A 14,073-nucleotide genomic window follows, 5' to 3' on the forward strand; every position below is an offset into this window, starting at 1 on the left:
TTGAAGTTAAAAATCTAGTATTTGAAATTAAAAATTAAATATAGAAGTTGGAAGGTAGAGATGATAAAATTTCCTAATATTACTATTAGTACAAGCCAACAAAACATAAAAGAGACAAGATGAATGTCTTACAGGATCGCTGTAGAAGACTCAACATCTTATTAATACTGGTTGCAAAAAGAGTGGACAAAGAGCAGGGAGGAAAGGAAATTGCAAATAACATAAGAATTTTCTTTAACTGAAGGATCTGTATGTCTAGATGAAAAGTATACCTCAAATGGTAAGCACAGTAAGTGATGAAAAAGGCCTACATTGTGAAATTAGCATCCTACAGAGAGAAAAACCACAGGTTTACATGCCAAGCAAAAATAATTAGAATGGCACAGGATTGTAAAATATTGGATAATAGGAAGCAATGGCATATGCCTTTAAAATTTGAGGCTAAATGAATTTTAACTTAGAATTGTACACCCAGTCTAAATATTAATTGTGTTGATAGCCAGACATTTAAGGACTCAGAATATTTGTTTTCCACTCATCTTCTCTATGGAGGTGTTTGAAGGATGCAGGAAATGACAGATGAAATCGAGGTAGAAGAGGGCATAGGACCCGGAAAACATCATGATCCAAATCCAGAGAACCGATAACAGAAGTCCTAGGCTGACAGCTCTTTGGGCTTAGAGTGAGACCATCTTATTGCAGCAGTATGCCGGAGGACTCCAGGAGTGCAGCTGAGAATGCATGCTGAGTGGCTGACATATCACCCAGGAGAAGCTCAGCCACAGTCTTTCATTTTAAAATCCATGGCACAGCCAACAGCTAGGCTTGCTGTGGAGGAGGGGTCACCTTTTGAAAACAGAACTTACATGATTCAGCAGCCCTGAAAATGCTAGGCTAGATGTGGAATGCAGGTGGCAGGCTGAAAGCCTGTGAAATCTGAGTTTCTACATAAGGAATCGCAGTCAGGTCCTTGTGTATCCAAAAACCCATTCTTTCAACGCCAGCCGTGGATGAGACGAGGTTGAAATTACTGATGGTGCTTTCCAGGTATAGCGGGGAGGCACGTGAAGCTAGGAGTCTGGAGACCATGGACATTTAGGAGTGGAGGAACCAGAGCTGTGAATGATAGCCAAGGGGTAATGGGCAGGGGGTGGGGGAAGAAATACTGTATCAAAAAGGAAAAGCTCTGAATGGGGAAAAAGGAGAAAAGCATGAGTTCCATAAGTTCTCATCTATTGTATTCAGGTTTTCTGATTTTTCTTTTCTGTTTTTTTTTTTTTTTTTTTTTTTTTTTTTTTGTCAGACTTAGTATTTGCTTTGGTTTGTTTCTAGAGAGATAAGCCTCTTCTGATTATGGAATACTGGGTCGGCTGGTTCGACAGATGGGGAGATAAGTACCATGTTACAGATGCAAAGGGTGAGTGTTTTGCAGCGTTTGCCTCCAGGAAGAGATGGCCCGGGGTCCCATGAGAACTCATTCATACAGTTCTCCGCTAATTGATTCACCTGATCAGTCGTAGATATTTGTGTAACCTTTTATATACAAGCACTCAGCCAGGCCCTGAGGATGCTCTGGTGGATAGAAATTACGTGGTTCTCACGCCCCAGAGGGTATAAGTTAGTGAGGTCCACAGGTCATTACGAAGTAAAGCCATCAGTATATAGTTCCACGTTTGGCAGGTGCTTTGAAGCAAACAAACAGGCTGCAGTGATAGAAGAGAGACTTGCCCAGGTAAGGTTAAGGTGGTCACAGAAGGTTCTCTGACAGCGCAGCATCTCTGAGGAAGGTGGAGCATTAATCGTCGCTAGCAGTGCATCAGTCCTGTCTATGGCGTTGTCAGCTGAGCACTAACAATGACTGGGGACAACTTGCAGCGATGGCCAAGAGCATGGATCCTGGAGCCAAAGAGATGAGGTTTTAATCCCAGCTCTGCGGTGCTAGCCATGGGACCTCGGGCAGGTTTCCTTTGTTTTAAGTCTCAGTGACCTCATCCAAACTTGAGGATTATCACAAAACCGACCTCATGGGGCTGGTGCGAGGATTAAGTGCTGCCACTTAGAGCAATGCCTGGCAGTCATTTACTTAACAGCTGTATGTGTCTACAGAAGATGTTTTGAAAGTGCTATTATGCAAACAAGCCCACCTGTATCTGAAGTATAGAAAAACATTGAAAAATACTTAGGGACTGGGAAAAGCCTGTTTTGGGTTAAAAACAGAAAAAAAAGTCAAAGTGCCACTATCACCACCAATAATACCAGCTATAATGCTAACAGCAATAACAGTTTTCTGGTCTCTTGTATGGCTGACACTGTGCCATGTTTCCACAAATATTACCTCATCAATGAATGTTCTCATCAGTCCCATGATATTGTTGGAATGAATATGTGCATTTAATAGATGAGGAAGTAGTAGCATTGAGAAAGAAAATAGGTTTTCCAAGGTCATACAAACAGTAAAGAGCACAGCCAGAATTGACTCCCACTCTAAATGACTTTTAATCTTCTTCCCACTGTGGCCAGTGGAGAGATGATTGTAGCTATTAAAACATGGTCCAGAATAGAAGTTTCTGTGGCCAAAGATTAAGAGCAGCCACTGTGGACCACTGCAGTGTTTCCAAGCCAGTGTTCCCAGAAACATGATACTGGAAGGTAGTAACGAGGCTATACTAATTATATGTATAATTTCAAAAAACTCAATGGAAATTAGATAGTTAAGTGACACGAGAGTTCTTAGGCTCTTAATTAATAGTTTGGAGTCAAATTATGTCAGTATTTTGGAAAAAAAAGTTCACAAATCTCTTGGGATTGACAGGATTCGGTGTCCTAGAGCAGTTCTGTCAATTCCACCGATTTCTTTGTTGCAATCTTTGTAGAGATTGAATGATAAAACATCTGCAGTGGGTCTAACGTCATCAGGAGGTTCTTGGAAACTTTAAACAAAATGATGCACAGCACATCCTCATATAATATTGTTTCCTTCAACATTGTGTCATGATAGACTTGAGAAAAAATTCAGTTTTGTTAGATATCATTTCACTTAAAGTCTCCGTTTCCAAGAATGTATAGACAGTTGTGAAGCAAGGAATTACTGTAGTTGATCGTAGGGTGGGTTGGAAATGATAAGAGTTTGCTAGAGACTTCTGTCTCCTCTTAATTTGTAACATTCTCTGTGTTCTCATCTCCCCCATCTGCAGAGATTGAACATACTGTGTCTGAATTCATCAAATGTGAGATCTCCTTCAATGTGTATATGTTCCATGGTGGAACCAACTTCGGTTTCCTAAATGGGGCCACGTATTTCGGGAAGCACGCTGGCGTTGTTACCAGCTATGGCGAGTGTCTGCTTGGGTAGTAGCCTCTCCGGCGTGAGTGGTGCTGGGGCTTTACAGAAGAGGCTCTGGAAGCCTGTTCTGGCGTCACTGGGTTCTTGACCTATAATCTATGCTGAGTACTGAGGATTTTTATATTTTCCTTTCTTCTGTAAGTTCATAATGCCCCAACAGGCTGTCATGGCGGTAGACAGGGCTTTCTGCGACTTAGAGCTCTGCTTCATGCATCTCGTACACTGCCCTGTTGGCTTGAACCTCTGATGATAGGCGGGGTATGAACGGTGACTGCCGTAAAGACACAGACCAGCACAGCCGGGCAATACAGACTGAGCAAAGAAAAGAGTATCCATTACAGGGATGTCCAGCTTTTTGGCTTCCCTGGGCCACACCGGAAGAAGAATAAGAATTGTCTTGGGCCATACATAAAATATACTATCACCAATGATAGCTGATGAGCTAAAAAAAAAAAAAATCACAAAATGGTTTAAGAAAGTTTATGAATTTGTGTTGGGCTGCATTCAAAGCCGTCCTGGGCTGCCTGTGCCCCAGTTGAACAAGTTTGCATTAGAAAGTGAAATGGGGGCAAACCCAGTGTCACAGAGGCCTTAGGTCCTTAGGACGAATTGTGGGGAATGTTCCTAGATTGGCATTACACACCCACATGGGACAGAACGTGTCTAGGTTGGTGTTACACACCCATGTGGGCTGGAGCATGTCTAGATTGGTGTTACACAGCCACATGAGACAGAACCTGTCTACGTTGGCGTCACACTCCCACGTGGGACGGAACGTGTCTATGTGACGTCACACTCCCACGTGGGACGGAACGTGTCTAGGTTGGCGTCACACTCCCACGTGGGACGGAACGTGTCTAGGTTGACGACACACTCACACGTGGGATGGAACGTCTCATTGGCGTCACACTCCCACGTGGGACGGAACGTGTCTAGGTTGGCGTCACACTCCCACGTGGGACGGAACGTGTCTAGGTTGGCGTCACACTCCCACGTGGGACGGAACGTGTCTAGGTTGACGACACACTCACACGTGGGATGGAACGTCTCGTTGGCGTCACACTCCCACGTGGGACGGAACGTGTCTAGGTTGGCGTCACACTCCCACGTGGGACAGAACGTGTCATTGGCGTCACACTCCCACATGGGACGGAACGTGTCTAGGTTGACAACACACTCCCACATGGGATGGAACGTCTCGTTGGCGTCACACTCCCACGTGGGACAGAACATGTCTAGGTTGGCGACACACTCCCACGTGGGACGGAACGTGTCTAGGTTGGCGTCGCACTCCCACGTGGGATGGAACGTGTCTTCCTTCTGTCTCACTCTTGGTGGCCCTGGCCGTCTCCTGTCAGCGCTGCTGAAACAGGGCCTGCTGTGGAGACTACATGGCCCGTTACCGGCCCTGGTGTCTTGTAGACTATGATGCTGTGCTCACGGAGGCTGGAGATTACACAAAAATATTTCAAGCTTCAAAAACTGTTTGGATCTTTCTCAGGTACCCAGCACCCATTTACCTTATGGGCCAGCCCTCCTTGTAAGGAGTCTCTGTTCTGTGGAAGAGTGAGGATGGCGAGGGTCTCCCTTGTGGGCAGGAGTTTAACCGAGCTCCTGAGAACAAGGGCAACCTTAACTTCCAACCCTGGGTTTCCTGCTTAAAATCTGTGCGTTTTTTAAACATAAGGGTTTCTAAGCATTTTAAGCCTCAGTTTATTCACTGAAACATAAAGGTAGTAGCCCTGGTCTCCTGTGATGACTGTGAAAATTAAGTTACTCTTTGTAAAGCTCTTAGTACCATGGATGACATAGTAGCTCCCAATACAAAAGTAAAAGCCATGCTGGATAGGCACAGGGGAGGGGGCTTAGAGAAGGCAGTGGTCATCTCAGGCACATTTTGCCCTGTGCCCCATCTTCATTGCAGCAATTCCCCTGCTCCGAGTACCCAAACTTACTCCCAAGGCTGCATATCCCCCCGTGAGGCCCTCGCTGCACTTCCCACTGTGGGATGCCCTAGCCTACTTAAACGAGGTGAGTGCTTATTAGCCACAGGAGGAGCAGTGGCCATTGGAGAGATAGGGGAGGGGATTCCTTCAGGAAACTTTATATTGGGAAGTGAGAAAACAAATCATCTGCATTTCATCCAAATTTAGAACTGTGGGACAAAAGCCACCAGCTCCTTCTGGGTGGACCATGAGGGGTTTGACCTTGGAGTCAGTGTGCAGGGCAGGGGCGGCAGGATGTCGGAGGGTCCTGGTTCCCTGGGAGGGGCGGCAGGATGTCGGAGGATCCTGGGTCCCTGGGAGGGGCAGCAGGATGTCGGAGGATCCTAGTTCCCTGCTCAGCCGAACCTATCTGGGGATGCTGTTGTTTGCAGTTTGTGGTCCTTATGGAATCCACGTAGGAAAAGCCGCTGGGCTGGGATCTGGAAACCAGCTTCTGCCCATGCTTTGCCAGCAGCTGGGCCTGAACTTCCTGGGTCGCTGTTCGTCCGTTCCCATCAGCCTTCCTGTCCTATTTTGAGGAAAGGTGAAAGCTGTTTGGAACGGAAACTGTAGCCCTTGAATTCACATTGGTTTCACCTCTGCTATCATTATTTTAGAGAAAAGGTGGTGACTGGTACACTAAAAAAACTAAATTTATTTAATGTAAGTAAATTTAATTTAATGAAATAAACATTTGCTTGGTGCATAGTTCATTGCTAGACTTCAGCAATTTTAGAATAAAGTTTATTTACTCTTTTATTTTTTTCTCAAGACAGGGTTTTGCTCTGTTGCTTTGGCTGGAATGTAGTGGCACAATCATGGCTCGCTGCAGCCTTGAACTCCTGGGCTCAAGCAATCCTCCCGCCTCAGCCTCTTGAGTAGCTAGGATTATGGGAGGACACCAACACGCCCAGCTAAATTTTTAAATTTTTTGTAGATGTGGGGTCTGACTATGTTGCCCAGGCTGGTTTCAAACTCCTGGCCTCAAGGGATGCACCTGCCTTGGCCTCACAAAGTGCTGGGATTACAGGCATGAGCCCCTGCGCCCCAGCTATTTCCTCTGTTAATCAGTTCTTAGGATTATAGCGATTGCTCCCACGTCACCATGCCCTGCAATCCCCTGAGTTTCCTAAGCAGTGGAGACATAAGCACAGGCATGATCACATGTCATGTATATTATAATTTCCCATTCAAAGAACCCTTGGGGACCATTAGGTGGGACCACATCAAATGACAGGGCCTTAGGAAGGAGGATCCTGACTGCTCAGCCCTTGGGCTTCTGCTCCTGCCATTTCTCCTCATAGCCTGTCAGGTCACATCAGCCCATCAACATGGAGAACCTTCCCATAAACAATGGGAGCGGCCAGTCCTACGGGCTTGTCCTGTATGAGAAGTCCATCTGCTCCGGAGGCCGCCTCTGTGCCCACGCTCATGACATGGCACAGGTAGGGTGAGCAGGCTATCTGTGTGGGAAGCAAAATGCATCACCTCCCCATGCTGTTGGGCAGGGTGGTTGATTGAGGACACACGTTGCTCTCTGATGACCTACTATATGGGAGGCATTGGGAATAAAAAGTCAGGCCAAATAGACTTGGTTTCTGCTTTATCACCACTGAGAATCTTTTGGGGCCGTCTGTGAGCACCACAGCTGGCCCCTGCCTTCATACTGACCTCCTGCTGCCAGAACCACGGCCTCTCTTCTCCCTTTCTTCAGGTGGGCCTCGCAGTCTGATGCTGGCTCTTCTTTTGCAGGTGTTTTTGGATGAGACAATGATAGGGATTCTTAATGAGAATAACCAGAACCTGCACATTCCTGAACTCAGGGTATGTAATGTGAGAGGCCAGGTGATGCCCTCGACTCCCCTCAAATGCAGACAGAGCCTGGTCCTGAGACAGCCTCCCTTCTCCACCCCTGCTGTTGGTCCTGCTCCTCACCTGGAGCCATAGCAGGAAGTGTGCAGGGCTGGAAGCCTAAGTGCCTCCTAGGCCCGGGCCCCTCAGAAGCTATCGCGTGCATGCCGCAGTGGGAGGGGGATTTCCTCACTAAGCCCTGAGCCGGTCGGTTCTCAGTCCCTGGTTGGGTTTCTGTGCCTTTAGAGTTGGTTAAAGGCATAGCTGAGTCTCTCTGCCTTTCCCAGTAGGATCAGCAGAAGGGAAAGGGAAGATTGACTATGGAATAGGAACACAAGGGGGTCCTTAGGTGACAGGGAAGACTGCTGGGCTCTGGAGCCTCCTTTTCTCCCATTTGTGTCTCCATATGGAACTCAGAGAAAAAAAATGGGTTGTAGGGTAGGTGCCCTGTCCCAGCAGGCCTGCCGATACCTGAGGATCCTGGTGGAGAATCAAGGACGAGTCAATTTTTCATGGCAGATATAGAATGAGCAGAAAGGTGGGCTCTGGCTGTGGCCTCTCCTCAGTTACTCAGACCCAAAGACCCAGGCTACTTGCTGGGGTTGGGAGGGATAAACCAGCCTCTCAGCTGTGAGCTTCCCAGGTCCCGGGAGCAGAGATACAAAGTCTACCCCTCGGGCTTGTCTTGCCTTCCCTGGATCTCCAGGGCCAGAGGGTGGAGCCAGGGTGTTCAGTGCTGGCTTGTTCTGGAGCAGGGCCAGTCTCCTTTTGGGAATTTCAGGGAAAGTTCCAGTACTCATGGCAGGTCAGAGAAACATTTGCCCTCCTGGCTGAGCCCCTGTCCTAAGGCATGTACACGTCTGCATTTCTTTGTCCCATACGCTGGAGAATATCCAGTCCTGGCTCATATTCTCTTTCCTGCCTCCTATCTGCAGGAATAACTGGGTCTGTGAGCATCAATAACTCTTCCCTGGAGGGTTTTACCATCTACTCCCTGGAGATGAAAATGAGCTTCTTTGAGAGGTATGCTCCAGCCGGCCCCCAGTGCACACTTCGGTGATCAGGGAACTCTGAGATTTCGCATTCCTCACTGCAGATGACGAGCCCAAGGTAAAGAGACTGAGTGGTTTACTCCAGACTGTCGAGTGCTTCAGCATCAGAACTCCAGCCCTGGAGCAAGCGTCCTGATTCCGATCTTAACGTGTCTAGTCTACTCTAGCTCATTGAAACAGAATCCTAGGCCCGGCCCAGGCCACCTGGGTTCAGTCCTGGGAACTGGGTTGGGAGGGGGACTTCCTCTCCCACATGCTTGGCCTTCGTTTTAGGCTCCGCTCCGCCACCTGGAGGCCTGTCCCAGACAGCCACCCGGGCCCTGCCTTCTACCGTGGGACCTTGAGGGCTGGCCCTTCTCCTAAGGATACCTTCCTGAGCCTGCTGGTAGGTGGCGCCCTCTGCTGCCCTGGTGTTCCAAACACTGATTTTATTTTTAAAGAGTCCTGAAGCAAAACCACCGTTCCTGGGAAATACATCCCTTTCTTTTTTTCCTCTTTTTTCCTCACCTCCAACCAAACCTTCCAACATTGATCAGTCTAACTAATTTATCACTATTTAGAGAATATCACATCAAAACAATTAAAAACTCAAACAATAGCAAGAGGGAGAGAGCAAAGCCTGAAGATTCCCAACCCACCCTATTCCAATTCGTCTCTGCTTCTCAGAACTCAACACTGCCAACAGTGATACATTTTATATATGACTTTGTCTGAACACACACATGCAAAATTATTTTTACACTAATAGAATTGTGCCACTTACTATATTCTGCAACTTGCTTTTTGTGTGTGTGTGTTGGGGGGGTGAGTTGGTAGGTTAGTTTTTACCTAGAATATCTTTTTCTGTATAAATACATATAAATAACATAAACGTATAAAATGTGAATGTACAGATCAACAAACGATCCCAAAGTGAGCACCATATAATTAACACTGAAATTTAAAAATACCGTGAGCACCCCTCCCAACCGCTGTCCCTTTTCTCTCCAAAGGTGTCTGCTACCTTGACGTCTAACACTCCAAGCCAGCGTCTCCTATTTTGACTTTATGTGAATGGAATCATACAGGGAATATTCTTTTTCATATGTCTTCTTTTGTTCAACATTGTGAGGTTCAGCCATGTATTGATGCTGCGGTGACTTGTTCATTTTCGCTGTTGTATCGGGTTCCTTTAGTAAATACACCATAATTTATTTAACCATTTTACTTTTTCTGAACATTGAGATGATATCCAGGGCTTGTCTGTGATGAATAATTAACACTTTTTTGTATTTATGTTCATGGCTGAGATATCTTTGTCAGGTTTTGGTGCCAAGGTTTAGGGCTCTCATAAAGGAATTTAGGGGGGGAATTTGGGTAAGACAAGTATTACTTCTTAAACATTTAATGGGCCGGGCGCGGTGACTCACGCCTGTAATCCTAGCACTTTGGGAGGCCGAGGCGGGTGGATCACTAGGTCAGGAGTTCAAGACCAGCCTGGCAAACATGGTGAAACCCCATCTTTACTAAAAATACAAAAATTAGCTGGGCATGGTGGCGCGTGCCTGTAATCCCAGCTACTCCAGAGGCTGAGACAGGAGAATTGCTTGACCCGGAACCTGAGATGCAGAGGTTGCAGTGAACCGAGATTACACCACTGCATTCTGGCTTGGGCTACAGAGCAAGACTCCATCTCAAAAAAAAACCAAAAAAACCCCCAAATATTTAATGGAGTTCATTAGTGAAGGCTTCTAGGACTGGCATTTTCTTTTTGAGAAAGTTTGTAAGTGTGGATTCAATTATTGAAAGCTTAAAGTTCTATTTAGGTTTTGTTTTAAAGTGAGCTTTGAGAAAATATATTTTTCTAGAAATTTTACCATTTTATCTAAATTTTTAAATATGTTGCCTTTAAAGTGTTTGTTTTTGATGTCTAGATCATCAGTAGTAGCATTCCCCTTGTCATTTGTTATAGGATACTGATGTACTCTTTTTTCTTGATAATTCTCACCAGAACACTATCAATTCTGTTAATCTTTCAAAGTACAGTGTTTGCTATGACTCTTACTATATTATGTATTTCTTTTCTGATTCTTTAATTTCTGTCATTATCTTTATTATTTTGTTTATTCAATTTCTTAGTTTAGGAGTAATTTGCTTTATTTTTATAATGTCTTGACATAGATACTTAGATACTGGATTTTTAGTCTTTATTCTTTTTAATTATATGAATTTAGGTTACGAACCATCATTTAAGCATGGATTTGGTTGCATCCCATAAGTTTTAAAAATATTTTTTGAGGTAAAATTACATAACGTAATATTAACTCTGTTAAAGTGAACAATTAAGTAGCATTTCGTGCCTTCACAATGCTGTGTGGCCACGATCTGCAGTTCAAATGCATTTTCATTATCCTAAAGGAAACCCTATAACCATTGGGCAATTATTTCTCCATTTTCCGCTCCTCCTACCCCCCGGCAACAGCAATCTTTTTATTATCTTTATGGATTTGCCTATACTGGAAATGAGTCCCATTCTTTTTCTTTTTTTTTTTTTTACATAGAATAAGAATAAATTTAATATATTTTATTTTCATGACTTAGGAATTACATTCTTCAAAGCAAGAATTCAGAATGTACGTAATTATAAGCCATATTTCACATCAGTGCATCATTAATTTTTTGCATTATACTTTCTATGATATGGGTAATGGTTCATATTGAGATACAGAAAAAATAAGTTGTAGTGAGACAAGTGATGTCTATATAGAGAGAGATGAATCATTTTAGGGTCTTATTAGTTGGATAGTTGCTGCTTTAGGGTTGCCATGTTATCCTAATGTTTTAATCATAACTGCAAATTGTATCTAAAAAATAATAAATGTTTCATAAGAAACAGCTGATACTAAAGGTCAACACTTCACATGCAGGTGGTCCTCTGAAGGTATCAAATTGACTTCAGTATTGGTATTTTAGAATGTCTTAAGGATGATTTTTTAAGGCACTGGCAGGCAAATGAAGCCCAACAAAAGAGAAGATCTGCAAATTATCCTGCAGGTTAGGGCCAATCTTCTTGAGTCTGGCAGGATTTATGAAATACCTATTCTTGCTCTTTCACCTCTAAATTTTGATTTGGGATTTCACTTTTCCTTCATATGGCTGTGTGGATTGTTGAAGGTCACATGTTTCACGAGGACTTGCACATAATGACAGCTTCCATGTTTTCGGGGACATTGAGAAGCTTCCCTGGGACCAGAACTTTGCTATAGTAGGACTGCGCTTTCTTCCCATATTAAGGGAAGTAGTGTAGCCTGAAGGTGCTATTCGGCAGGTAGTAGTCAACCTAAGGTGCTGGACGTCCTGGCAGTGCTGTTCAGAAAGCTGCAGGCCACTCTGGGGACCATGTTGTTGCGGGGGAGAAACTTGATGATCTTTACCAATAAGTTTATATTTTTTGTGCATTCTTGGTAATGTTTAAGGGCCTTTCTTTTCAAGTTGAAGGAGCTCCTTTAGCACTTTTTGTTTTTGTAAGGAGCTGGCAGGCCAAAAAAGAGAAGGTCTGCAAATTATCCTGCAGGTTAGGGCCAATCTTCCTGAGTCTGGTAAGGCAGACTTGTAAGGCAGGTCTAGTGGTGATGAACTCCCTCAGTTTTTGTCAGAAAGTCTTTAAGTCTTCTTCATTTTTGAAAGACAGTTTTGCTGGATGGAGTATCCTTGGTTGCCAGTTGTTTTGCTTTCAGCATTTTGAATATATTGGTCCATTCCATGATAGCCTGCAAGGTTTCTGCTGAAAAATCTGCTGATAGTCTTAGACCGTATAACTTTCTATGTATTTTATTGTCATCATCAATGAATTAAAATATTTCCAACTTCCTTTGTCATTTCTCATTTGACTTATGGATTATTTAGAAGTGCTTTTCTTAATTTCCAAGAATTTGGATACTTTATAGTTATCTTTCTGTTATCAATTTCTTGCTTAGCTGCATTATACTCTGAGAAGTTTATGTGAAGACTAGTTTAACACACAGTGCAGCTTGCAAATATTCTGAGGTATACTTGAAAGAATGTGTGTATATTGTAGATGTTAAATCAATGTTCTCTTATGTCAATTAGTTCAATTTTGTTAATCATCTTTTTTGAATGTTTTATATCTTTATTTTTATTTGCTTTGCCTATTGACTATTGAAAGGTTGTATAAAATTTCTCACTATGGTTGTAAATTTATTTCTCTTTATTATGCTGTCAATTTCACTCATACATTTTGAATCTATGCTTTTATTTTCCTTATGTATATTGTATGTAGATTTATGGTAAATTAAAACTTTTACCATCATGAAATGTTCCTCTTTATCTCTAATAATGCTTCTTGCCTTAAAGTATTATTTTTCTGCATATTAACAGAACTATAGCAACTTCCTTTTGGTTAGGATTTACATATATTTATCCATTGTTTTTCTTTTATTTTTTCAATACCTTGTGTTTTTGATGATTCTCTTATACATAGCACATAACTACTTTATTTGAAATCCACTTGAGCAAATTTGGCCTTTAATTTTGAGCATTTCAGAGAGTCCAATTTTACACACTAGGCCTTTTTGTTATATCCCAGAATAAGCAAGTGCCTCTAATGGAAAAACTGCCTGGATGTCTCTTTGTCTTTCCATTTTCTTCTTCTAGATCTTGGTTCTGTAATTCTTCATTACATTGCAAGCAGATTTTTTAAAAGTGTGCAGCTTTTATATTAATAACCACTGTCAGCAGTGGTGTTCATCACTATTACCTTGTATTTATTTCTAGAAGTAGAAGATCTGCTTTTTAAAATATATAACATTATATATCACATAACAGAAGCAACAGCAGCCTTACCATTAAAGGGTTAGTTCTATTTATGGTTTTTTCTTTCATTCCTAGACAGCAAGGTAGGAGTTCCAGAACATATCCCACTCTAAACTCACCTCCTTTTGAGTGCCATAAAGTATCTCAGTCTTGCTCTCACTCCCCAAGTGCCTTAGGTTTTACCTTGCTAATGTGAACGTATTTCTACATCTCAAGCCACCGTTCCTTTCAGAACTGGAATTATGGATTCGTGTTCATCAATGGACGTAACCTTGGGCGATATTGGAATATTGGGCCTCAGAAAACACTGTACCTTCCTGGAGCCTGGCTTCATCCAGAAGACAGTGAGGTGTGTCACCCTAATGTCTGCCTTGAGATCTCATAAACTTTCAGATCAATGTGAGTTGCAGTGTCTTTTTCATCCTGTGCTAAATATGTTTCACCTTTCCCACTATCAATCTTTCTTTTCTTCTCAGGTCATCTTGTTTGAGAAGATGATGAGTGGCTCAGACATCGAATCTACAGACAAGCCAATGCTGTAAAACTGTGTCTGAACACATTTTTTGGGTTACTGGAGTTCATCTGTACATCATTTTTGGGGAAGAACATTTATGTTAAGACTATCAATCATAGGGTTGCCTTCAATGGCAAAAATGTGAAAATAACCAAAAAACCCAGCAGAGTAATTGTTATGTATTTTGTAGTCTGTCTATATGATGCCTGTTTTTAGGCTTCAACAAGTCTTCAACGTCTTTAATGACTGATTTATCTAGTTAAATGCTTAATCCTTAGCAGGCTCTTGTTCTTTAATTAAATGTGCCTTTAAGTAGATGTGAATAAAATGAAAACAAGTTTCACTTCTGCCTCCCATACTCAGTTGAGGGAAATGGAAAGGTCTGTAGCCTGGGGAAGAGTAAGGATATTGATTTCCCCATGCCAGAGAGTACTGCGTGTGCTGATGGGCAAACTCATGATCTCTGTCCTCTGTCTGTCTCTCTCTCTCTCTGTATATGTAGGAGTAGGGAAAAGC

General features: G+C 43.1%; 1 protein-coding gene across 1 annotated transcript; it reads left to right on the plus strand.

Annotated features, from left to right (window-relative positions):
* The first annotated feature begins 1,338 nt into the window (after positions 1–1,338).
* GLB1L3 (galactosidase beta 1 like 3) lies at positions 1,339–13,585 on the plus strand. The gene is given in 12 exon segments (XM_012449224.2): positions 1,339–1,417; positions 3,195–3,332; positions 4,766–4,802; positions 4,804–4,844; positions 5,268–5,374; positions 6,633–6,773; positions 7,081–7,152; positions 7,639–7,717; positions 8,115–8,202; positions 8,505–8,616; positions 13,276–13,392; positions 13,520–13,585. Coding segments are annotated over 12 exon segments (1,062 nt in total). The 5' UTR covers positions 1,339–1,353.
* The last annotated feature ends 488 nt before the right edge of the window (positions 13,586–14,073 follow it).

The sequence above is a fragment of the Aotus nancymaae genome, unplaced genomic scaffold, assembly GCF_030222135.1.
Source record: "Aotus nancymaae isolate 86718 unplaced genomic scaffold, 86718_ANA_hifiasm-v0.15.2.pri h1tg000012l, whole genome shotgun sequence".
NCBI classification, from domain to species: Eukaryota; Metazoa; Chordata; class Mammalia; order Primates; family Aotidae; genus Aotus; species Aotus nancymaae.